Raw genomic sequence first — 26,657 nt, forward strand, 5'->3', positions numbered from 1 at the left:
TCTGACGACAAGCAGTCGTACCTCATCTGACGAGCCATCAGCTCTAGCCTCCAGCCAGACAGCTTCAAGGCATCCTGCTCTAGGTCAGATTATTCGTTAGACAACCCTGACATGGAGACAGCCCCAACCTTCACCTTGCTGCTGTGCTCTGCCATCCTGGTAAGTACTTTCCAGGTTTTTTTATACATTTACAGTTAGTCATTTAGCAGACGCTCTTATCCAGAGTGACTTACAGTAAGTACAGGGACCCGCCGAGGCAAGTAGGGTGAAGTGCCTTGCCCAAGGACGTCATTTTGCACGCTTTGGCTGCTTAACCCTTGTGTTATCTTCGGGTCATTCTGACCCATCAGTCATTGTGACCCACCGTCGTATTGCGACAACTTTACCGCATACAAAAACAAAATGAAGCATTTTCTTTTAATCGTTGGGCTGTCTCAGACCCCCCACATTGCGAAAGTTAAAAGAAAATTATTTTTATTTGTTTTTGTATTGGGTAAAATTGGATAAACACGATGGTTCATAACGATGGTTCGTTATGAACCTTTGGGTCATGTGACCCGAAGGCAGCACAAGGGTTAACTGTATTCATTATAGTTGATCACAATTAAATACAAGAGGATGCTTAACGGAAATTATGTTCATTTTTGATTGGTTGTTGAAGGGAGAGGAAATAAGCAAACTTGTTGGATGTTGGGTTGACAACTAATTTAGTGCTCAGCAATGTACAGCGCACTGTGACACATTTATACCCAAAGAATGGTGAAAATATGGGGACCAGAAAAAGTCTATGTGATGTCGGGGACCAGTTTACATTTACAGTTACATTTATTCATTCAGCAGACGCTTTTATCCAAAGCGACTTCCAAGAGAGAGCTGTACAAAAGTGCATAGGTCAATGATCCTAAACAACAAGATAGCCCCAAAAACATTGCGGGTAGCCAAAACATGAAGCATACATTGTGAAAAGCAAATAAGTGCCAATAGGAAGAAACCTAAGAGCATGTAGTTAAACAAATTACAAACTAGAGAGGGTACAATTTCTGGGGAAATTGTAGAGTGTGCTTGCTTGCGTCGGTTGCACAGGGGTCCGTTTTTGAATGACATTTTTACAACTGATATTTCTGTATATTTTATATAAAAATGCATACTTATTATTTAGAAAGATTACATAGATTTTTTTGCTGCTCATTTACAACTGAAAATACGAGTGAAGTGTAGAATGAAATAGATGTCTTCTCATTTCCCCTGCAAGAGGCAGCCTCATCGTTGAATCAAAACGAATACATTTGGCAGACCGGTGTAAAAATTGACCTAATCTCTATGACTTAAACGTCATTTTAAGTTTTTCCCTTCTCATGATATTTTCAGGCATTTAGCCTACTCATATTGCATTCATTCATGAATAAACAACCCCTTTGAAGATTATTCTACGACGTTACCCGGCAGTAGAAGATGGAATCGCGATTCAAACAGTACCATCTGCTAACTGAAAATATGCCCCCCAAAACGTAAATAAGCTTGACATTTATTTAGTGGAAAATCGCTCATTCATAAAAAGCTCACTGGTAGCGATCATTGTCAGTAACAACGCAAAATGCGATATAGCCCTGTGTGGAGAAGCTGCCCCCGTTAAATTGTACTACTACGGTACAGTAGTAGACTACTGCTGTGTTCGTCTTGGTAGCGATTGCGTTGGTTGAATTGGATTTAACGTTCCGTTGTACGGTTTAGGCTGAAATTAATTATTTTCATGAACAGATTGACAACGTTTAGGCTGTGGCAATGAAGTTCAGGTTAGTAGTTAGATAGACTTTTGATTTAAGTAAGGGGAGTGCCGAACATTTTCTGTCGCCGTTTGACTTCCTAAACAGCTGTGTACTGTAGCTAGATGTTTTTGTAGTGTGTCTCGCGTGAGCTACAGCGTTGCAGTGAGCTACACTGGTTTGAAACCACAGGTAATGGTAATTTCACCAACAAATCGTTTACTAATGTCAGAATAAATCCTACAACGAAAATGTATACGTGAGGAATGTTTATTTTAACGATTGAAAACAGATACATCATAGACCACTGTAGTATGTGTTGCCCGGGCAACACAGGCTAATGTCATGATGCTAATATTTCAGTGAAATAGTAGACTACTGTTTCCGAAAGTAGATGTACTTCCTTAACAATATCAGCTTATATTGTACATTAGACATCACAATTGTGTGTCATATCACAAAGTAAAATGAGTAAATAGTTATCACCCTGGCCTCTTTTCTTGTGGCGTTTCTGCAGCTGCCTTGCAGTAAAGCTATAGTTAGCCTAGCTATCCCCCAAGTTAACAGATGCGAAACGAATGTTCTGCCAAAGGTAGTCACGCGTGTTTTCGTGACGTTAGTGATGTAGTGACGTTAGTAACGTCAGTGACTGTGGCTAGCAAATTAGCCACCGTTAGCTTCACTTTTGGCCACAAAAACTTAACTTAAGCCCAAACCATGCAACGGAATGTAAATTCCAATAGAAGCAACTCAATCGCTACCAAGACGAAACTTTTGACACCTACGTTGTCTATGTAGGCCAAATATTGACTGAGTTTTAGGGGGGCAAAAATAATAAAAATAATAATAATAATATATATGTGAGAGAACAAAGGTTGTGCCCTTGCCGAAGGCAAAGCACACCCAATTAAACAACATGAACCTCAAAAATGCAAGAGTGTACCTGTAGGAAAGCAAGCAACAATAATATAATTTACAGCAAGTACAAGTAGTTAAATCAGTTAAAACTAACCAACAAGTGCAACAAGTCCCTCAATAAGTGTCATTGTGTTCCTGGAGGAAATAAACTAACATCGGATCCAACAAATCTTTCTTAAGTACCGTTGTACTCCCGGAACAAGTGCGTCTTACTCCCGGAACAAGTGCGTTTAATTTGAAAAAACAATAAAGAACATAAAAAAACGGTCCATCATTAACAATCCATACAAATCTAAGATAACGCCTAATTGGTTGAAATGCAGATTTCTCAAGGGTGAGATTAGAGTTTGGTTCATGTGACCCACTGTGCTGTATGAACTATTGTGTTGTGTGCTTTTTTTCCTCTATCGGACATAGGCAGTAACTAACATCAAAGCTAATTCCCTCAGGCAATAGCTGGTATGGTTCAAAGTACTGCAAGTGAAATGTTTCTTGCATGAGTCTGGAGAGTGTTACGATGTATTTCGTGTGACCATGAGCATTTCTGTGGAACAAACAATTATCTCAGTCAGTTTGATTAGGTGTTCAACCTGCTTACAACAGTTGGAGACCTGTTCCTAAATACAATAGGATGCTTAACGGCAATTATGTTCATTTTTCATTGGTTGTTGTAGGGAGAGGAAATAAGCAAACTTGTTGGATGTTGGGTTGACAGATAATTTAGTGCTCAGCAATGTACAGCGCACTGTGACACATTTATACCCAAAGAATGGTGAAAATATGGGGACCAGAAAAAGTCTATGTGATGTCGGGGACCAGTTTACATTTACAGTTACATTTATTCATTCAGCAGACGCTTTTATCCAAAGCGACTTCCAAGAGAGAGCTGTACAAAAGTGCAAAGGTCAATGATCCTAAACAACAAGATAGCCCCAAAAACATTGCGGGTAGCCAAAACATGAAGCATACATTGTGAAAAGCAAATAAGTGCCAATAGGAAGAAACCTAAGAGCATGTAGTTAAACAAATTAAACAACATGAACCTCAAAAGTGCAAGAGTGTACCTGTAGGAAAGCAAGCAACAATAATATAATTTACAGCAAGTACAAGTAGTTAAATCAGTTAAAACTGAGTGCAACAAGTCCCTCTATAAGTGTCATTGTGTTCCTGGAGGAAATAAACTAACATCGGATCCAACCAGACCCCCACCCCTCGCCCCTCGGCTTGAAGCAACGGCCCCGGTGGATGTAGGTGGTATTAGATTTCTGGTTAGGCACCCGGCTCGTCCGGTCGTTTTTATTCTTTTTATATTATATTATATATTATATTATAATATGTAAATTATATCTATTTTATTCGTTTCTATAACTCCAGTCAACATTTACGAAACTATCTCCCCCAATACTTTTTCCTGATTTTTGCTAAGTCTAAAACCAATCCGAAATGGGTAAACTAGCACCCCATTTATTTGCTTACAAATGTAAGATTATGCCTAATGTTAAAGTTGAAATTAAGATTTAGCTCAAGGGTGAGATTAGAGTTTGGTTCATGTGACCCACTGTGCTGTATGAACTATTGTGTTGTGCAGTGCTCGAATTACGTGGGAGCCAGAGGGAGCCGAGCTTCCATAGAGTGAGGACTGGCTCCCATGAAAGCAACAAAGTCAAAAATCTGAGAGGGTCTGTCATATCTGAAGGTGTCTGCCATATGTTGCATTGTAATTTTATATCAAACAACGCTCATTATCCATCCCTGTGTGCGCCGTGGTCTCTTACCATTAAAGACGTTAAATACACTTAAGTCCATGCAGCTGTGTTATTCATTTAAGTCATAAATTTAAAAAATTAAAAAAACTCTTGCCACTTCAGTCTCATAACCAAGTATTTTCATTTTATTAAAGTTTTAAATAGCAGTGCGGAACCGCCCGCAAAGAGAGTTGATTAACTGACCTGACATAGGTGCAGGAAATACCATTCATTCTTTACAAGTCATGTCACAGACTTAATGACAGCCTTGACATTAACAGGTATAATTGGTCATAAAGATCTGTACAGGCCTGAAGCATGAAATTTAATTTGAGTTAAACCTGTAAAACCACAAACATCAGTACTTATACACTGTACATTTCAGAGAAACTATAATGAACGTTGTAGTCAACGAGACTCACCATCAACAATAACACAAGTTATATTTATCATCCACATTGCCTGAAGTTGACAAGTAGAGTTTTAAATTATTATATTATTAATGTTCAAATATTTCAATATTTAAATCTTGAGCGTAATTGATGTACTAGTTCAATATAAGGGAGTGATTCAACCTCCTGTTGTCTTTGCAGCTCTGTGGTGACTGGGCGTTGGGTGGGCCCTGCATGCAGAGGCACTTGAAGCGCCACAAGAGAGAATGGGTCGTCCCACCACAAAAGCTCAAGGAAAACTTTGACTACACCGACAGGAAATACATTGCCATAGTAAGACTGCTCTCTTTTCTCATTCTTCTTGTTCTGTTATAGTTTCTAGTGAGGTATGATTTCTTAGAAGCGCACTGCTGGAAAAAGCTCTGGGTCTGAGAGCACTCAATTCTCGTTCTGTGACTGTTTTTAGATTCGATCAGATCTGGCGGATAGCGGGGAGAGACTCTTCTATACCCTGTTCGGCCCTGGCGCTAACAAGGATCCTGTCAATCTGTTCATCGTGGGAGAGAATGACGGGCTGGTCCGCATTAGAGGGATTCTAGACCGAGAACGGATACCCAAATACACAGTAAGCACAAACACACACAAACACACACACACAAACTTCATACCTGTCATGTAATGAAGGTGCGTGCTTCTTCTGTCTGTAGCTGACTGGTGTGGCAAGATTTCAAAATGGCACAATGGCAGAGGAAAGAATTGACTTGAACATTGAAGTGGTGGATGAAAACGACAACCCACCTGTATTTGACATACAGGCGCCGGCCACTGTCATAGAGTCCAGCCCTCCAGGTAATGTCCTCTAAAACTGCTACTTCCTGTCAGGCTAACTAGTGACATGATGCTGGACTAACGACTGACTTAGCATGATATGTGACTATGATGATACAGCTTTGTGTCGTCAAGCTAGCAAGCTTAGAACAGGCCTGAAGGAAGGTCAAAATAGGCTATGCTATCACAATTTCCACCGGTGTGATTGAACCGAACAACTGCCTGGTGTGGGATTGTCATCGCATCTACCAACGGCCGTGTCTAAAGGCTGTGACATTTCTTTACTGTCTTCTCTCTGCCCCACAGGGACAGTGGTTACCAAGGTAACTGCCACTGACGCTGATGAGGCCAACTCTCTCCACTCCAAGATCTCCTACAGCATCACCAAGCAGGAGCCGACTGATGGCGCCATGCTTTTCAGCATCGACAGGAACACAGGATTAATCTCTGTCAAGAATCCATCGATTGACAGAGAGGTAGGCAGAGCTTGGAATAGTTTTAATAAACCCACAAGCACCCCAAAGCTTGTTTTTAAGTTGATGATATGATAGATCTTCTAAAATATTTTTTTTTTTTACAAAAATGCTGTTTATCTTTCTCTCTCACAGAAACACGATTCTTACCTTCTGACCATCAAAGGAACTGATATGGATGGAGCATCCAGTGGCAACACAGGCACAACTCAAGTGAAAATTCAAGTTGTGGACATCAACGACAACCTCCCAGTTCTGGAGAAAGATGAGGTGAAAATAGACTATGCATGCATTTGAACCCATTTCACATGATGTTTTCTGTGTCAAGGACATTCCAGTAGCGTAGCAGCAGAGTTTAGCCTGGCTCTATCTTTTGACCTGAGCTACATCTGAGTGTGGCCTCGTCTGAACCTGTAACATGTCTCCCTGCTGGGTCTCTGCAGTACTCTGGGAGCATTACTGAGAACACAGTAGACGTAGAGGTCATGAGGTTCCAGGCCCTGGACTCAGACCTGGACAAAACAGACAACTGGCTCGCTGAATTTGAAATCGTCTCCGGAAACGAAGACCAAATCTTCAGCATTCACACCGACCCCAGGACCAACGAGGGGGTGCTCACTCTTAAAAAGGTATGATTCGATCTGACTGGATGGGTCACTTCTGCTATGGGGGGTGCAAGTGAATGTGACAATTCTGATCCTGTTTCATCTCTCTTGCAGCCTGTTGATTTTGAGTTGCATCCTAACTTACAGTTAGGGTTGGTGGTGACAAACAAGGCACCTTTCGTTGGTGGGGCTGGGGGCGGTGGTGGGGGAGGGGGTGGTGGTGGGGCAGGGGGCGGTGGTGGGGGAGGGGGTGGTGGTGGGGGAGGGGGTGGTGGTGGGGCAGGGGGCGGTGGTGGGGCAGGGGGCGGTGGTGGGGCAGGGGGTGTGGCTGGGGCAGGGGGTGTGGCTGGGGCAGGGGGCGGTGGTGGGGCAGGGGGCGGTGGTGGGGCAGGGGGTGTGGCTGGGGGCGGGGCCGGGGTTGCAGGTGGAACTGGCGGTGGAACTTGGGGTGGAACTGGCAGTGGCACTGGAACGGTCTCCAGTGGAGCATCAGGGAGTAAGCCGGTAATTGGAGGCGGTAAAAGATACCCTGTGAAGATTGCTGTGAAAAACCTTCCTGACGGCCCTGTGTTCAGGCCTGCAGTCAAGCCTTTGTCCTTATCAGAAAGCACAGGAGACAGTGTATCTAAAGTGATCGCTACTTACAATGCCTTAGACGGAGACACTGGAGAAACGGCAGACAATGTCCAGTGAGTGCACACTTGGCTCATCCCGTAATGAAATCTATATGGAATTTATAGGAATGTACTCTAAATAAATATGGAAACATTGAACTTTTCATGTTTTATGGAACAGATATTGAAAATCATCATCTAATGCTCTCCATTTGATCCACAAAGATATGCTAAAGGTTTTGACCCCGACAACTGGCTGTCGGTCAACCCGGACACAGCTGAGATCACACTCAACAAGCAGCCGGATCGAGAGTCGCCGTACCTGATCAATGGGACATACTACGCTAAGATACTCTGCTTGACCAAAGGTAGGCATTACAGCATCACATCATGAAAGTATTGAGATATAGTAGTAATTTTCATAATTGACTTTTTCAACAACAAAAAAAGTCTCCAAAAGCCCTGCTGGATCATTACTGTCAATCTCAAACAAAGAACTTTGACATTTATACGAAACATTCAAGGACAGGATTCGAATTCTGTTTGCAATTACAGTGGCAGGATTGCATTGCACGTTCGGCTGATTTCCCATGTACTTCTCTTAGACATGCCCATAAAGACAGCGACAGGAACCATCGCTATACACGTGGAGGACTCAAATGACAACTGCCCCGTGCTAATCAGCACGCAGGAATACCTGTGCTCCGGCACGGAACTGTTCAACGTCACGGCGGAAGATAAAGACGCGAATCCCAACGGAGCTCCTTTGAAATTCACGCTGGTGTCTGAGGAGAGCATGGGGGTTTGGAGGGTGGAGGAGATATCAGGTGAGTACCTCTGTACTCTCTGTAAACCTCAATGAGAGTTGAGGTTTGAAACACGGCGAATGGCGAAAGAATCGGTGCAACTTCTAAAAAAGTAATTGGAAACATTGCCATAAGGTGGCGCCATTATACACTGTTTGCAAAGCATCGAAAGAGCTTTAGTTGTGGCTCTAGGCAACTCATTACTTACATTTCTACACATGCATCAAAAATCTTAAAACTTGAAATGACTTGAACTCTCCCCCACCAGACACCAGCGCCTCTCTCAGGGCCATGGAGCCCTTGTGGCCCGGCCTCTATGACATCACCCTCATCATACAGGACCAGCAGGGGCTGGCCTGCCCGGAACCTCAGCACCTCCTGTTACAAGTGTGCACCTGCTCCTACTCCAACAACAGGACCTGTGGGGTCAAAGGTGCAGCCGGAGAGACGGCGGCTTTAAAGGGGTCGTCGTCGTTCGGACTGCCGGGGATCAGTATCCTGGTGTTGGCGTTTCTGATACTGCTGTGTGAGTATGATTAGATATGGGATTTCCATTGCGAGGTGATCACGGAAGCCGAATTTGATGGTTGTTTCTGGGTTGTGATTTCAGTGATGGGCCTTCTGATGCTGACGTTTCCCTGTGGGGGCGGAGGAACAATGTTTGTCGAGCTCCCCTTCGAGCCCAAACAACACCTGATATCCTACCACTTAGAGGGAGAGGGGGAAGACAGGGTAAACAGGAAATAAAGTCATCATCCATGGTTGAAAATATGGAACGCTTTGTGTTTGGGTATATTTGAAGATGCTAAATAGCCTGGGATTCGACCAATCTGTGAGCTCATGGATTATTTCCTCTGGCAGATGGGTCTGACTGTTTATTTGGTGTGGGTTAGGGTTAGTTTGATACGAGGACATTTCAGAGGATTTCCATTTTGTTGCTCTGATTGGTTGTGCATACCCAATTCCACACAATTGCGTCCATTTTGGTCTGTGCTAAAGTTAATTGGGGACAAGACGTTTTGAACTGAAACATTCCTACCTATTGTACCTTAAAGTTGACGGTGTGCATACTTTCGTCCCCAACGGTACGCCCCTCTCCACCACAGGAGGTGCCTCTGCTGTCCACCCCATGGATGATCTCCGCCCCCCAGACCATCCCCATGGGGCTGAAGGGGGCCAACACCACCATGGCGGTTCACAACATGGCTGCCGTGTCCAACATGAGTGCCTTCGGAGGCACGCACCTTGACTATGAGCAGACGGAAATGGTGGAGATGGATTCCATGGACATGACCTACTTCCAAGGTATGGCGGAGTACAGCGTTGACCTAGACGATGCTCTTCCGGATCGTATCTTGGACGATTACTACTCACAGGTGAGCGCCGAGACCTGGTATGCAACATATACTGTATGTCACTCGAGATGTTCTGTATCCACAGTGTATGCTGCATACTGAATATGTGTATTCTCTGCTTTGTGTGTATTTTCTGAATTTCAGTGTTTAATTCTCCCTTGCAGAAGACAAGCTGTGCAGCACAGAACTACGCCCAGGAGGACAGCCTGTTGCTGTACGACTACGAGGGCCAGGGTTCTCCTGTGGGCTCAGTGGGCTGCTGCAGCCTCCTGGAATCTGACAACGACCTCCAGTTTCTTAGTGACCTTGGGCCAAAGTTCAGGACCCTGGCTGAGGTCTGCACGGGTGAGAAGATCCAGACCGAGTTCAAACCCATAGTCTCCCCACCTCCGCCCCCTAGGCCCGCCGCCCCCCTCGCATCCACCACCACCACAAAAGTGACAGTGGCATCCAGCGCCGCCGTCGCCGCCCCCCCGCCCCCCGCGCCGGTGAAGCACGTGGAGAGCACAATGGTGAAGGAGTCGGAACGTTCCGGAACCCTGAGGGAGGGCACGGCAGGTCAGAACCAGACCATCCTGGTGCAGCAGCCTGTTCCTCTGTCTCCCCCTGCTGGTCAGACCATCCTGGTGCAGCAGCCTATGTACTACGCCACCACCCCCATGCTGCAGCCTATGCACTATGTAGTGGAGCCACAGGTCCACACCACTGTGCTGCTGGCAGAGAGGCCCGCTGCTAACCTGCAGGGCATGATAGTGGTCAACGGGCCTCCGCCAGGACCCACTCAGGGCCTTATGGTTCAGGGGCAGCGGGTGGTGTCCAGCGGGCCTTCCCAGGGCCAGGGGATGGTGCTGGTGGAGAGGAGTGGAGGTGGGGCGCAAGCTAGGCTGGAGGGAGGGAACTCTAACCTGATTCACATGGGCCCTTATACTGGGTCTCAGAATATGATGGTGGTGAAGGAACAGGTGCCCATGGGGTCAGGGCAAGTCCTGCAGGGGGGCCAGATTGTGCAAGTGGGGCAGGTGCTTCAAGGGGGGCAGGGGCTCCAGGGGGGGCAAATGCTTCAAGGGGGGCAAATGCTTCAAGGGAGGCAGGTGCTCCAGGGGGAGCAAATGCTTCAAGGGGGGCAGGTGCTTCAGGGAGGGCAAATGCTTCAAGGGGGGCAGGTGCTCCAGGGGGAGCAAATGCTTCAAGGGGGGCAGGTGCTTCAGGGAGGGCAAATGCTTCAAGGGGGGCAGGTGCTCCAGGGGGGGCAAATGCTTCAAGGGGGGCAGGTGCTTCACGGAGGGCAAATGCTTCAAGGGGGGCAGGTGCTCCAGGGGGGGCAGGTGCTCAAAGGGGGCCAGACATGGGTGCAGCAGGGCTCCCTGCAACGTGGGGGCCTGTCAGGGTCTCACAGCATGCTGCTGATGGAGGGCCAGGGGGGCAGCGCGGGGCAGGTGGTTCAGGAGGGACTGTCCGGGCTTGCCCAGGGCTCCCTGCAGAGAAGTGGGCTTTTTGGCACCCAGAGAGTGCCCGACACAGCAACAGTAGATACATACTAAAATACCACCAAGAGAAACATGATCAGGTTTGAGTGTTTTTGTCTTGAGATCAGGCTGTCTGATATGGGAAACTTTATCAAGATGGTTCAGGGGAGTCAGATGGCTATTAATCAGAAGGTTGCCGGTTCGGGCAAGGCACTTCACCCTACTTGGGTCCCATGTTACCCCGCTCCTCATCTCTCTCCACTGGCTACCTATCATGGCCCGTATCAGATTCAAGACCCTGGTACTGACCTTCCGAGCAGTGAACGGGACTGCACCCGTCTACATCAAGTCTCTCCTGCAGCCTTACATCCCCACCCGTCACCTACGGTCTTCTTCAGACAACCGCCTGGTGGTCCCACTGCTCAAGACCGCCCGGTCCCAACACAAGCTCTTCTCATGTCTGGCCCCCCAGTGGTGGAATCAACTCCCCACCTCCATCAGAGACACTGACTGTCTCTCCACCTTCAAGAAAAGGCTCAAGACGCACTTGTTCCGGGAGTACAACGGTACTTTGGCTCTCGACGAAGGCGGTTGCATTTTATCCTCCCCTCCCTGACCTTCCCTGCTTGGCTGTGTCTTGTGTCTTGTCTTGTCTCAAGATACTCTCTCATCATCACTCTCCGAAACTAGAAGCATGGAATTAATTAGCTGGTCTCTCAATGCTATTGACACCATCTTCTCAAAGAGAAGCTCGGGTTCGGGGGAACCCAACTGTCCGGACGGGACGTTCGCAGCTGGCTACACGATGGACGCGTGGGAGAATTGGCGTGTCGTGTGTCTAGCGGCGCTTTCTGTGGAGGACGTTGAAGACATCTTCATATTCGGAACCATGATTACAGGCTTTCTGCTGTTTGGAATAGGCGCTGGCTTTGTATATCGGAAAATGAAGGAAACGGCTGCAGCCATCAAAAGCCCCGTTAGGCTGCCCGATATGATTGATGCGGTGGGCAGAGTTGTTGGAGCTCAGACTGTGAACTTACAACGCAGCATTGATTACAACAGGGATAAGTTTGCGGCTCTGCAAAGGAAGATGGAGGACACAGAGACCTTCCTGAAGGCCGTCGCTGGAAAATAACTCCCCTGGAGAGCGCTGAAGCGAGACTATCTTGCTCCCCCCTTCCCCCCCCCCCCCCCCCCCGACATCTGTGGGTTGGTCTCTGCCCGGGTCATGACCAAGGATGTCTCCTGGCCAACACAATCTGCATAGGGAGAATCGGACTGATTGTGGCCTAGGTCGAGGGCGCCAACCCAGACCTACTCACACATTAACTTTCACCTACTACAGATATCACCACCCCCCCACCACCATCCAACGCCTTCGCCTGCTTGTTTCCCCCAGGGTGGCTGCCGGGTCTGTGTCCAGCGCCTATGGCTGCAGGTCCAGATGCTGCTTGTCTACCCCCCCCCCCCCACTCCCCGTTGCAAGTCACGTGTTTTTGTAAATGTTGTTGTGCTTATGTGCTGAGGTTTTTGTCTGTTCCCACACTGTACTCCTCTAGGAGCATTGTCTGGGTGTTGCCTTTTTCTCTCCTCCTCTCTCCTCATGTTATGCTGTAACTTTCTAGTCTCGTCCTGTCTACCCCCTTGTCATGTTTGTGTATTAGAAACTGCAAGTGGCAGCTCGGATCTAAAATGGATTCGAGAGACCGCAGATAGAGTGCGGCTAGTTTGGTTTGTTAAACGTTTTAGATCAACACAATTTTATGTAAAGCACTTTGAGCTGCAATTCTTGTATGAAAAGTGCTATATAAATAAAGTCTTACTTACTTACTTACTACTTAACGGAATAGTTCGCTTGACCCGATGTTAGTTTCCTCAAGGATCACAATGACTCTTGCTTAGAGACTTGTTGCTCTTGAGGTTAGTGGTAACTGATTTAAATTTAGTACTCGCTGTGATATATTGTTTTTATTATTGTTGCTTGTTTTTTCCACAGGTACACTTGCACTTATAGCGGTTCATGTTGTTTAATTGTAACTTGTTTAACTACATGCTCTTATGGTTCTTCCCTATGGCACTTACTTTGGTTGTTCACAATGTGTGCTTCATGTTTTGGCTACTCGCAATGTTTTTGTGGCTATCTTGTTGTTATGATCAGTGACCTATGCACTTTGTAAAGCTCTCTCTTGGAAGTCGCTTTGGATAAAAGTGTCTGTTAAATGAATAAATGTACTTGCCTCGGGAATGCCCCTGTATCTACTGTAAGTCGTTCTGGAGAAGAGTGTGGGAATGAGTTTGGGCATGCTGGTATAGAATGTAGTCTGATGTGCCTGCTTGCACAAAGAGCTGAATTAATGAAAATATCTCAGCTTGGTGCTAGCTGGCATATAACAATGTGTACCTGCACATGTGTGTTGTTTATTTTCTGACTGTAGAGTGTTTCTGGCTGTTGTCGTAATATCTAATTTACTTTTATTTAATTTGATATTGCTAACTTTTGAAAGAAACGTCATATTTGCTTCTTGTTACAAACAACTAACACTTATGTAAATGAACGGAATTTGCTTGTATGTTACAGTTCTGTCTTATGAATTCGTATTTTATCGATAGCCTTATGTACTGGGTACAGGGCAGGTCCTGGCAACAAAATAGGTTAGTTCGACTTAATGCAGCGCCGGTGGCGTCGACCATATATATTTATGGCGTCGACAGCCGGCTGCAGCTGGCTGACTTGAAGCAGTGAATGCCATTGGGTGGTGTGTTGTATGCAAATTGTAATGAACACCACTTGCCCATTCTGCTCCTCCTACTGTTGGAACCCCCTCTGTGGTTTTGACAATTGGAACAATCATGCAAATTCACTTCAGACGTGTTTCGATGCGAAGCTGTTTGTGAGCCTCATAGTTGAACAGTTGTGCTAAAAAACCCAGTGCTACCCAAAGGCAGCACAAGGGTTGTCTATGTCAACACTGTCTCTCAAGCTAATCTAGGTTCTCACTGCTTAAAATCTTCATTGCCATTGTTTCTGGGGTTTATGTTTGTAGTTTTGAGTCAAATTACTTTGTTGTTCTGGTTGGTGTCTATGGTCCACAGTGTATATTGTTGGCTCATGCCTCAAGTCATGGTAACAAGCATACGATTAGTTGTCCTTTTAATCAGACTCAGTTGTCAATGTTCATACATTGACATCATTTTGAGGGAGTATTTTTATAGGAGGAAACCTATTGGTTATTTTTATTTTTTTATTATTATATTTCTCCATGAAATGGCTCAATAGTTCAAAAAGTCCTTGACTCCTTTTTGTTTTTGGTGCGATACTTCACATTTCGCAACACTGAGCAATTTGCTGCCTTTGTTATCATTATTGCTTTAATATATGAGGAGGACTGAAACATTTCTTAATTTTCTTATTTTAATATGTGGCCATATAAATAATGTATTGTTTATTATTTAGATTATTTTATTTGTTATCATTATTGCTTCAATATATGACAAGACACATTAAAGACATTAAACAACCACTGAAAGCCACAGAAGCACTAGACTAAATGCCACAAAACATGGTCATGGTTAGGCATACAATACACTACCACCACCACCACCACCCCTGCGTGGGAACGTTCCTCCTTTGTTTACAGCATAAGGGGGGGGGGGGGGTGGGGGTGGGGATTGAAAACCACATGAATTCATGCCTTGGGGAGAAGGAATTGGCAGATAAAAAGCAGCTCGTCATCCACCGGTTCCAGACAGCAGAAGCCCACCTGTGAATACAATCTGACGACAAGCAGTCGTACCCTCATCTGACGAGCCATCAGCTCTAGCCTCCAGCCAGACAGCTTCAAGGCATCCTGCTCTAGGTCAGATTATTCGTTAAACAACCCTGACATGGAGACAGCCCCAACCTTCACCTTGCTGCTGTGCTCTGCCATCCTGGTAAGTACTTTCCAGGTTTTTTAATACATGATTTATATATTCTTAAGGCTGCTTCACTATATTACTATAGTTGATCACAATTAAAAACTAGGATGCTTAACGGCAATTATGCTAATTTTCGATTGGTTGTTGAAGGGAGAGGAAATACGCTAACTTGTTGGATGTTGGATTGACAGATAATTTAGTACAATGTACTAAATGCACAGCGCACTGTGACACATTTACAGTTTTTCTCAATTGCTAAAACACTAAAAGCCTTTGGCTGAACAAAGTTCTCAGTTGCCTGAACTCATGTAGCTAATTGTGCAGTCTTTTGTCAATACCTTAAACCATTTCACATGGTAAAACACAATTTGCAGATCTCACATAGACTTTTCAGCAAAACTCTAAACACATTCTCATTCTCAAAACACATTCTGCACTCTAATGCACATGTCATCCATACTGGTAAACACAAATGGCAACAGTCAAATACAAATAGAGAAAACATGTAATTAACAGGTTGTTGAAGGTGGGAAAATATTGCTTGTGATGTCGACGAAGTGCTCTGGCCTGACCCAGCCCAAAGACAAGAAGAAGCACATTGATCACATGTTTACTCCTTAGATTGTTGTCCCTTTTACTGTATAGTATTGTATACTGTAGTACAGTGCATTGTAGGCTGTATACTGTACAATGAACAAATGGTATGGCCCTGAACATTGTGCTGTGTTACAGTAACAGTACTGACTGCTCAATAGATTTTGACTGGTTGCAGGTTCATATCAACAAAACACAAGAGTGAGTTGTGAGTCGTGAGATTCAGGGTACAGCACTGTATAGGGGTACCAGGAGGAGAAAGAACAAAATAAATTGCAAAGAGCAAAGCAAAGTAGTAATTTCTGATCAATTTTGAGCTACTATGATAGAACATGTTTTCGTTCATCCAAAGACAATGACGGATAAATATGAAATTTGTTTTGAGATTAAAAATGTACTTTCCCCTGAGAACTATATGTTTTGAACAATGTGTTTTCTTTTTTTTGGTGTATTGTTTACTGACTGCTTGATAGTGTATATCATTTTGATCACTTTATTTATGATTTGAGAGCAGTGTTTGATTTTGAGCACAGGTAAATCTGTTTAGAGGTGAAAGTTTAATTTTGAGCACAGGTAAAACAGTTTTGAGGCGAAAGTTTCATTTTGCAAGAGGATTCAGAAGAAAATGGTCCATCATTAACAATCCATACAAATGCAAAATTATGCCTAATGTTAAGGTTGAAATTAAGATTGAGCTCAAGAGTGAGATTAGAGTTTGGGGGGGAGGAGAGAAGAGAGGAGATGAAAGGCAAAGGGAGGGCAGAGTAGAAAAGGAGAGGAAGGGAGAGGGCAGAAGAAGGGTGTAGAAGTGGAAGACAGGATGGGAGAAGTGAAGGAGGGAGGAAGAACAGGCGGAGAGCGGAGGGAACACAATCCAGCTACTGGAGTTTAGACGAGACGGTATGGGAGCGGGGAGAAGAATGGAGAAGAGAGGAGATGAAAAGAGAAAGGAGGAGAGGAGGGAAGAAGAGAAGGGTGGTGCAAATCCATCAGCCAAAAAGTAAAAATAAATCAACCAAAGCCACACCCCCCTGACAAAATATGTTCCCCCGGCTACTGTTCCACGTGTACATACATTCATTCTTTACAAGCCGTGTCACATTTGCAAAGGCTTTTTTGGGATAGCTAAAGGTGATGTTGAAATTTTAAATTGGGTCTTACAGGGCTAAGACAGCCTTGACATTAACAGGTATAATTGGTCGTAAAAATCTCAAACACATGTACAGGTCTGAAGCATGACGTTTAATGTGAGTGAAACCTGTAAAACCACAAACATTTGAACCAACAAACCAACAAACATTGGTACATTTCAGAGAAAATATAATGAACATTGTAGGGTTGAACAAGTAGGGTTTTCATTTATTATATTATTAATGATCAAATATCAAAATATTTAAATCTTGAGCGTAATTAATGTACTAGTTCAATATAAGGGAGTGATTCAACCTCTTGTTGTCTTTGCAGCTCTGTGGTGACTGGGCGTTGGGTGGGCCCTGCATGCAGAGGCACTTGAAGCGCCACAAGAGAGAATGGGTCGTCCCACCACAAAAGCTCAAGGAAAACTTTGACTACACCGACAGGAAATACATTGCCATAGTAAGACTGCTCTCTTTTCTCATTGTTCTTGTTCTGTTATAGTTTCTAGTGAGGTATGATTTCTTAGAAGCGCACTGCTGGAAAAAGCTCTGGGTCTGAGAGCACTCAATTCTCGTTCTGTGACTGTTTTTAGATTCGATCAGATCTGGCGGATAGCGGGGAGAGACTCTTCTATACCCTGTTCGGCCCTGGAGCTAACAAGGATCCTGTCAATCTGTTCATCGTGGGAGAGAATGACGGGATGGTCCGCATTAGAGGGATTCTAGACCGAGAACGGATACCCAAATACACAGTAAGCACAAACACACACAAACACACACACACACACAAACTTCATACCTGTCATGTAATGAAGGTGCGTGCTTCTTCTGTCTGTAGCTGACTGGTGTGGCAAGATTTCAAAATGGCACAATGGCGGAGGAAAGAATTGACTTGAACATTGAAGTGGTGGATGAAAACGACAACCCACCTGTATTTGACATACAGGCGCCGGCCACTGTCATAGAGTCCAGCCCTCCAGGTAATGTCCTCTAAAACTGCTACTTCCTGTCAGGCTAACTAGTGACATGATGCTGGACTAACGACTGACTTAGCATGATATGTGACTATGATGATACAGCTTTGTGTCGTCAAGCTAGCAAACTTAGAACAGGCCTGAAGGAAGGTCAAAATAGGCTATGCTATCACAATTTCCACCGGTGTGATTGAACCGAACAACTGCCTGGTGTGGGATTGTCATCGCATCTACCAACGGCCGTGTCTAAAGGCTGTGACATTTCTTTACCGTCTTCTCTCTGCCCCACAGGGACAGTGGTTACCAAGGTAACTGCCACCGACGCTGATGAGGCCAACTCTCTCCACTCCAAGATCTCCTACAGCATCACCAAGCAGGAGCCGACTGATGGCGCCATGCTTTTCAGCATCGACAGGAACACAGGATTAATCTCTGTCAAGAATCCATCGATTGACAGAGAGGTAGGTGGAGCTTGGAATCGTTCTAATAGACCGACAAGCTTCCAAAGCCTGTTTTTAAGTTGATGATATGCTGGATCTTCCAAAAGAAAAATGGATTCACAAAAATGCTGTTTATCTTTCTCTCACACAGAAACACGATTCTTACCTTCTGACCATCAAAGGAACTGATATGGATGGAGCATCCAGTGGCAACACAGGCACAACTCAAGTGAAAATTCAAGTTGTGGACATCAACGACAACCTCCCACTTCTGGAGAAAGATGAGGTGAAAATAGACTATGCATGCATTTGAACCCATTTCACATGATGTTTTCTGTGTCAAGGACATTCCAGTAGCGTAGCAGCAGAGCTTAGCCTGGCTCTATCTTTTGACCTGAGCTACATCTGAGTGTGGCCTCGTCTGAACCTGTAACATGTCTCCCTGCTGGGTCTCTGCAGTACTCTGGGAGCATTACTGAGAACACAGTAGACGTAGAGGTCATGAGGTTCCAGGCCCTGGACTCAGACCTGGACGAAACAGACAACTGGCTCGCTGAATTTGAAATCGTCTCCGGAAACGAAGACCAAATCTTCGGCATTCACACCGACCCCAGGACCAACGAGGGGGTGCTCACTCTTAAAAAGGTATGATTCGATCTGACTGGATGGGTCACTTCTGCTATGGGGGGTGCAAGTGAACGTGACAATGCTGATCCTGTTTCATCTCTCTTGCAGCCTGTTGATTTTGAGTTGCATCCTAACTTACAGTTAGGGTTGGTGGTGACAAACAAGGCACCTTTCGTTGGTGGGGCTGGGGGCGGTGGTGGGGGCGGTGGTGGGGCAGGGGGTGGTGGTGGGGGCGGTGGTGGGGGAGGGGGCGGTGGTGGGGCAGGGGGCGATGGTGGGGCAGGGGGCGGTGGTGGGGCAGGGGGCGGTGGTGGGGCAGGGGGTGGTGGTGGGGGAGGGGGCGGTGGTGGGGCAGGGGGCGATGGTGGGGCAGGGGGCGGTGGTGGAGCAGGGGGCGGTGGTGGAGCAGGGGGCGGTGGTGGAGCAGGGGGCGGTGGTGGGGCAGGGGGCGGTGGTGGGGTTGCAGGTGGAACTGGCGGTGGAACTGGAACGGTCTCCAGTGGAGCATCAGGGAGTAAGCCGGTAATTGGAGGCGGTAAAAGATACCCTGTGAAGATTGCTGTGAAAAACCTTCCTGACGGCCCTGTGTTCAGGCCTGCAGTCAAGCCTTTGTCCATATCAGAAAGCACAGGAGACAGTGTATCTAAAGTGATCGCTACTTACAATGCCTTAGACGGAGACACTGGAGAACCGGCAGACAATGTCCAGTGAGTGCACACTTGGCTCATCCCGTAATGAAATCTATAAAAAAATATATTTATAGGAATGTACTTTCAATAAATAAGGAAACATGGAACTTGTCATGTTTTATGGAACAGATATTGAAAATCCTAATCTGATTCTCTCCATTTGATCCGCAAAGATATGCTAAAGGTTTTGACCCCGACAACTGGCTGTCCGTCAACCCGGACACAGCTGAGATTACACTCAACAAGCAGCCGGATCGAGAGTCGCCGTACCTGGTAAATGGGACATACTACGCTAAGATACTCTGCTTGACCAAAGGTAGGTTGCTCATTACTGTCAATCTAAAACAAAGAACATTTATACAAAACATTCAAGGGCAGGATTCAAATTCTATTTGCAATTACAGTGGCAGGATTGCATTGCGCATTCGGCTGATTTCCCATGTACTTCTCTTAGACATGCCCATAAAGACAGCGACAGGAACCATCGCTATACACGTGGAGGACTCAAATGACAACTGCCCCGTGCTAATCAGCACGCAGGAATACCTGTGCTCCGGCACGGAACTGTTCAACGTCACGGCGGAAGATAAAGACGCGAATCCCAACGGAGCTCCTTTGAAATTCACGCTGGTGTCTGAGGAGAGCATGGGGGTTTGGAGGGTGGAGGAGATATCAGGTGAGTACCTCTGTACTCTCTGTAAACCTCAATGAGAGTTGAGGTTTGAAACACGGCGAATGGCGAAAGAATCGGTGCAACTTCTAAAAAAGTAATTGGAAACATTGCCATAAGGTGGCGCCATTATACACTGTTTGCAAAGCATCGAAAGAGCTTTAGTTGTGGCTCTAGGCAACTCATTACTTACATTTCTACACATGCATCAAAAATCTTAAAACTTGAAATGACTTGAACTCTCCCCCACCAGACACCAGCGCCTCTCTCAGGGCCATGGAGCCCTTGTGGCCCGGCCTGTATGACATCACCCTCATCATACAGGACCAGCAGGGGCTGGCCTGCCCGGAACCTCAGCACCTCCTGTTACAAGTGTGCACCTGCTCCTACTCCAACAACAGGACCTGTGGGGTCAAAGGTGCAGCCGGAGAGATGGCGGCTTTAAAGGGGTCGTCGTCGTTCGGACTGCCGGGGATCAGTATCCTGGTGTTGGCGTTTCTGATACTGCTGTGTGAGTATGACTAGATATGGGATTTCCATTGCGAGGTGATCACAGAAGCCGAATTTGACGGTTGTTTCTGGGTTGTGATTTCAGTGATGGGCCTTCTGATGCTGACGTTTCCCTGTGGGGGCGGAGGAACAATGTTTGTCGAGCTCCCCTTCGAGCCCAAACAACACCTGATATCCTACCACATAGAGGGACAGGGGGAAGACAGGGTAAACAGGAAATAAAGTCATCATCCATGGTTGAAATATGGAACGCTTTGTGTTTGGGTATATTGGAAGATGCTAAATAGCCTGGGATTCGACCAATCTGTGAGCTCATGGATTATTTCCTCTGGCAGATGGGTCTGACTGTTTATCTGGTGTGGGGTGGGTTTGATACGAGGACATTCCAGAGGATCTCCATTTCGTTGTTCTGATTGGTTGTGCATATCCAATTCCACACAATTGCATCCATTTTGGTCTGTGCCACTGTTAATTGGGGACAAGAAGTTTTTTAACTGAAACAATCCTACCTATTTTACCTTAAAGTTAACGATGTGTATACTTTCGTCCCCAACGGTACGCCCCTCTCCACCACAGGAGGTGCCTCTGCTGTCCACCCCATGGATGATCTCCGCCCCCCAGACCATCCCCATGGGAGTGAAGGGGGCCAACACCACCATGGCGGTTCACAACATGGCTGCCGTGTCCAACATGAGTGCCTTTGGAGGCACGCACCTTGACTATGAGCAGACGGTAATGGTGGAGACCGATTCCATGGACATGACCTACTTCCAAGGTATGGCGGAGTACAGCGTTGACCTAGACGATGCTCTTCCGGATCGTATCTTGGACGATTACTACTCACAGGTGAGCGCCGAGACCCGGTATGCAACATATACTGTATGTCACTCAAGATGTTCTGTATCCACAGTGCATGTTGTCTTTGTTTTTTGCATACGGCATTAGAGCCCGACAGATTTATCGGCAGGCCGATATTACCGGCCGATATTAGTCATTTTCCAAATTATCGCTATCGGCATTTATAATGGCCGATAAAACATTTTTTTCAGAACTTTATTATATTTTGATGTTCCTCTTTTCAGTTATTTTTAAGCTGCATTATCATATTATTTTAGTGAGGACTCATGAATAACTACAAATAACTAATGTTAGGGAAATCTGTTTATGTTTTGTTACGCGTTTCTGGATAACAATAAAAAATATATATAGGCCGATATATCGGAATATCTTATTTTTTAATCACCAAATATTCGTATCGATATTGGCCTTAAAAATCCTTTATAGGTCGGACACTATATGGCATATGTGTATTTTCTGCTTTGTGTGTATTTTCTGAATTTCAGTGTTTCATTCTCCCTTGCAGAAGACAAGTTGTGCAGCACAGAACTACTCCCAGAAAGACAGTCTGTTGCTGTACAACTACGAGGGCCAGGGTTCTCCTGTGGGCTCAGTGGGCTGCTGCAGCCTCCTGGAATCTAACAACGATCTCCAGTTCCTCAGTGACCTGGGGCCAAAGTTCAGGACCCTGGCTGAGGTCTGCTCCCTTCCTAAACCTGTTATTGACCCAGGACATACTGACTTTGAAAGACTACCAAAGACCACCATCCCTCGCAGTCGTGTCAACATCCATCCATCCAGCCAGTCATCCTCCAGCAACGTCACCATCAACCAGTCATCCACCAGGAGCGTTGATATCAACCAAGTCAGTGTTTCCAAATCAGCCCCCACCAGTTATGTCACTGAGGTAATCCGTCAGCCTGTTCCTCCGTCTCCCCCCGCTGGTCAGACCATCCTGGTGCAGCAGCCTATGTACTACGCCACCACCCCCATGCTGCAGCCTATGCACTACGTAATGGAGCCACAGGTCCACACCACTGTGCTGCTGGCAGAGAGGCCCGCTGCTAACCTGCAGGGCATGATAGTGGTCAACGGGCCTCCGCCAGGACCCACTCAGGGCCTTATGGTTCAGGGGCAGCGGGTGGTGTCCAGCGGGCCTTCCCAGGGCCAGGGGATGGTGCTGGTGGAGAGGAGTGGAGGTGGGGCGCAAGCTAGGCTGGAGGGAGGGAACTCTAACCTGATTCACATGGGCCCTTATACTGGGTCTCAGAATATGATGGTGGTGAAGGAACAGGCGCCCATGGGGTCAGGGCAAGTCCTGCAGGGGGGCCAGATTGTGCAAGGGGGGCAGGTGCTCCAGGTAGGGGCAATTCTTCAAGGGGGGCAAATGCTTCAAGGGGGGCAGGTGCTCCAGGGGGGGCAAATGCTTCAAGGGGGGCAGGTGCTCCAGGGAGGGCAAATGCTTCAAGGGGGGCAGGTGCTCCAGGGGGGGCAAATGCTCCAAGGGGGGCAGGTGCTCCAGGGAGGGCAAATGCTTCAAGGGGGGCAGGTGCTCCAGGGGGGGCAAATGCTTCAAGGGGGGCAGGTGCTCCAGGGGGGGCAGGTGCTCAAGGGGGGCCAGACATGGGTGCAGCAGGGCTCCCTGCAACGTGGGGGCCTGTCAGGGTCTCACAGCATGCTGCTGATGGAGGGCCAGGGGGGCAGCGCGGGGCAGGTGGTTCAGGAGGGGCTGTCCGGGCTTGCCCAGGGCTCCCTGCAGAGAAGTGGGCTTTCTGGCACCCAGAGAGTCTAGTACAGTAAGCAGACCAGTGGCGCTAATGCGGGCTCCAGTGCAGGCTCCCACAGCGGCACGCTGGGGTTTAAAGGCTCCTCACGTTCAATCAGCACCACGCCCGCCTCCCACAAGGTGATAGTGAAGGAGAAGAGAGTTGTGACTAGTCATAATGTCAGCGAATAAGGCCTTTCCCCCATACTGCAACAGTAGATACATACTAAAATACCACTAAAGGGAAACGTTATCCGGTTTAAGTGTTTTTGTCTTGAGATCAGGCTGTATTTTAAATGTGCGGCACAGGACATTTGCAACATCTAAAACGTACCACTGAAGGTAGGTTCTGATATGGGAAACTAAACTTCTCAAAAAAAGTTCAGAAACGTTATTTCGGTCGATTATATCTCCCTTTTAATAATACCAATTGGTATTGTATTTTATACCGTTGGAAAGCCTGATTAGTCGCCTTTACAACGAGGTACAACTTGAATAACACAGCTAACCGTGTGGGTAGCGGCCCAAAATGTTTTGGGTTCCACCAAGCAACTCAAAACGAGAGTGAATACCAACAGAAGAACATTGCAGGGGATTTTGGCCCATTTTTTTGGCCCGCTACCCACACTGTTAGCTGTGTTGCTCATTCCATGAATGCACGATCCTTACAAGTTGTACCTCATTGTAAAGGTGACTAATCAGGCATTCTAACGATATAAAATACAATACCAATTGGTATTATTGAAAGGGAGGAATAATCTACCGAAATAACATTTCCGAACTGTTTTTGAGGAGAAAATATCTCAGCTTGGTGCAGCTAGCAGATGAGAATGTGTACGTGCACGTGTTTTCTGCCTTTCTGACTGTAGTGTTTCTGGATGTTGTCTTAATATCTCATTTCCGTTTTTTTACTTTTTATTTACTTTGATATTCCTAACTTTTGGGAGAAAGGTCCTACGTGCTTCTTGTTACACACAACTTACACTGTTATGTCAATGAATTGAATTTCATGTATGTTTGTAATGATCGGACTCAGGAGAAGTAGTACCGATCCAAGTGCAGGCTTTTAATGGTATTACAGAGTAGTCAAGCAGGCAAATCTAAAGGATGGTCGGGTCACAGGCTTGGGTTAAACAGGGGCTGGCAGGAATTTCAGAGCCTAGGCACAGAGCAGGTACGGATGTCAGGCAGGGGTAGTTATCTCGGTTTCAAAGAATCCACAGGGAAGAGCAGGAGAATGGTCGAGACAAAAACAAAGGTTCGGTACACATAAATCTCGGTGATAAGTATGCTTGGTAGTGCAGGTAAAGAATAACAAGACTTTGCAGTGAAGAAACAGGCTAAACTGGTATATATAGACTGAAACCTCTAATAAGGCAAAGGAGATGCAGGTGTGTGTGTGTGTTGAGGAATGTCAAATGTCATTTTGCTTTGATCTTAGGCCCCGTTTACACGGAGGAAAAACGCATATATTTTCATGCGGTTTGGCCTTTCATTTACACGAAAACAGAGGTTTTATCACGGAAAACGATCATTTCTAAAAACTCCGGCCACAGTGGAGATTTCTGAAAACTCAGTTTTTGTGTTGGCGTGTGCACTAGGTTAAACGGAGTTTTAGGTTCTCAATCGTCACAGTATGCGACTAAAAATGCCTCACGTCGTGAGCGTCCTATGTTTGTAGTAATGTAATGGGGTCATTTATTTGTGAATCGCGTTACATTTGTGAATCACGAAATACATTTGTGCAAAGCGTTACATTTATTTGTGAATCATCCAAACAAATGAACCTCGCGCCATATTTACTATTGAAAGGAAAAGGAAGTTGATCGTGTTATTCGTAGTTGTTGTTGATTTTGAGAATTCTGATTGGTTTGCATGGCTTTATCCTTCTCGTTACACTGCCGCCTAAAGGTTTGGCATAGTTATGATTGCGCTCGGGGGCGTATTTATGCGGGTTCATGTAAACAGAAACATTTTTTAAAACGATCTTGTGTGTACAACTTTATTTTGGAAAACGGAGGGGCAGAATTATTTGTTTCTGTAAATACCCGGCTATGTGTAAACGTGGCCTTAATCCACCCCTATGAGGACTCTAAACTATCTTAACTCTTGAGCTGCCTTCAGGTCACAATGACACGAAGATAACCGGGTAAGCAGGAAGGCTGTAGTATGCTGGGAGAGAAACCACACTGTTATTAGAGGTGGTGTGTTATATGCAAATTGTAATGAACACCACTTGCCAATTCTGCTCCTCCTATTGTTCCCTTCTGGGGTTTTGACTTCATTGTAAAATTCCTTTGACACTACTGAAGACTATCCAGGATCAGCTAAAGCACTGTTTGTAGTGTTTGGACGCTAAGCTGTTTGTGAGCTTCACAGTTGAACAGACCTGCTGTATGACGGTAGATTGGGTCATATATGCCAATACTGTCTCTCAAGCTAATCATCTAGGTTCTCACTGCTTAATATCTTCACTGCCATTGTTTTTGGGGTTCATGTTTGTAGTTGTGTCAAATTACTTTGTTGTTCTGGTTGTTCTGTGGGCCACAATGTATATTTTTGCCTCATGCCTCAATTAATGGTAACAAGCATACAATTAGTTGTCCTTTTAATCAGACTCAGTTGTCAATGTTCAGACATTGACATCATTTTGAGGGAGTATTTTTTAAATGATTAATGTGATTGAAAAATGGCTCTCAATGGGGAATCCTCGGTTTCTCGTTAATGCGCTATTTTTGGCCAACATTAGGAATTACATGTTTTTCTTTGTTTCTGAAATAAACATTACTTGTGACAACTTTTTAGTCTCAACTTAAATCCACTGCGATGCATTTGCCTGCTCAACATGACAATTTGTTATCCTATCCACATCCTGTGTACAGTACATTGTTTGACTGTTGGCTTACTTATAGAAATGAAGATCATCAGGCTAGGATGCAAGGATACAGAGAAACTACATTTTACAACTCTTACAATTTACTGAAACTCAAAGTGCAGACCTTCAATGCTGTAGTTATCTTAATAGGTTTGGTTGATATCCCTTGAAACCTAGGTTGGCAAGTAAATAAGGCTTTTTCTCCAAAACGTGTAAAAGAAATGTATCGATAAAAACATGTCCTGCTAATCACCGTGTGATTAGCAGGACCGGTCTTTTGATGGGTGGCATACGATTCTTTGATACGATATGTTTAATATGCGTTTAACATTCGTGAGAATAACATCCAAAATATGCCATGAACTTACATAAATCTCATAGTTGTCTGCTTCACTCGGACTCATTCAATGACAATAACGGCCCTAACCTACACGTGGTGTGAGGATCGAAAACCACAAGAGAGCCCCCTCCCCCATCAGGGACTAGCAGATAAAAAGACAGGCTTGGGAGGCTTACAGAGACAGACAACCAAGAGCAGGATGTGGAATGATGACACTCAGTGTGACGCGTTAGACTCACTGCCTTGTCGCCAGCCCCTCGTACTTTGGTTCACTAGCAGCTCGTCTCCCACCGGTTCCAGACAGCAGAAGCTCACCT

At 45.7% G+C, this 26,657-nt stretch overlaps 2 protein-coding genes across 2 annotated transcripts; both read left to right on the forward strand.

Annotated features, from left to right (window-relative positions):
- Positions 1–111: 111 nt before the first annotated feature.
- LOC136936587 (desmoglein-2.1-like) lies at positions 112–11,040 on the forward strand. The gene is made up of 17 exons (XM_067230198.1): positions 112–159; positions 5,020–5,151; positions 5,285–5,443; positions 5,526–5,667; positions 5,953–6,122; positions 6,255–6,389; positions 6,563–6,748; positions 6,839–7,016; positions 7,080–7,148; positions 7,239–7,413; positions 7,564–7,706; positions 7,944–8,165; positions 8,413–8,670; positions 8,755–8,876; positions 9,251–9,520; positions 9,664–10,509; positions 10,672–11,040. The coding sequence occupies exons 1-17, from the start codon at positions 112–114 to the stop codon at positions 11,038–11,040; spliced, it is 3,624 nt and encodes a 1,207-aa protein (XP_067086299.1).
- A 5,672-nt stretch (positions 11,041–16,712) lies between these two features.
- On the forward strand, positions 16,713–23,431 carry LOC136936588 (desmoglein-2.1-like). The gene is given in 16 exon segments (XM_067230199.1): positions 16,713–16,724; positions 16,942–17,073; positions 17,207–17,365; positions 17,452–17,593; positions 17,879–18,048; positions 18,179–18,313; positions 18,487–18,672; positions 18,763–18,976; positions 19,121–19,361; positions 19,517–19,659; positions 19,798–20,019; positions 20,267–20,524; positions 20,609–20,730; positions 21,100–21,369; positions 21,887–22,837; positions 22,964–23,431. Coding segments are annotated over 16 exon segments (3,711 nt in total). The 3' UTR covers positions 23,318–23,431.
- Positions 23,432–26,657: the final 3,226 nt, after the last annotated feature.

Source organism: Osmerus mordax, chromosome 27 (assembly GCF_038355195.1).
Source record: "Osmerus mordax isolate fOsmMor3 chromosome 27, fOsmMor3.pri, whole genome shotgun sequence".
Classification (NCBI taxonomy): domain Eukaryota; kingdom Metazoa; phylum Chordata; class Actinopteri; order Osmeriformes; family Osmeridae; genus Osmerus; species Osmerus mordax.

Excerpts from the sequence above, each read along its gene's own strand:
- LOC136936587 (XM_067230198.1), top strand. The coding sequence starts at position 112 with ATGGAGACAGCCCCAACCTTCACCTTGCTGCTGTGCTCTGCCATCCTG. Across the intron at positions 5,444-5,525 it reads AACGGATACCCAAATACACA|CTGACTGGTGTGGCAAGATT; the intron begins GTAAGCACAAAC and ends TTCTGTCTGTAG. Across the intron at positions 7,017-7,079 it reads TGGTGGGGCAGGGGGCGGTG|GGGGCGGTGGTGGGGCAGGG; the intron begins GTGGGGCAGGGG and ends TGGCTGGGGCAG.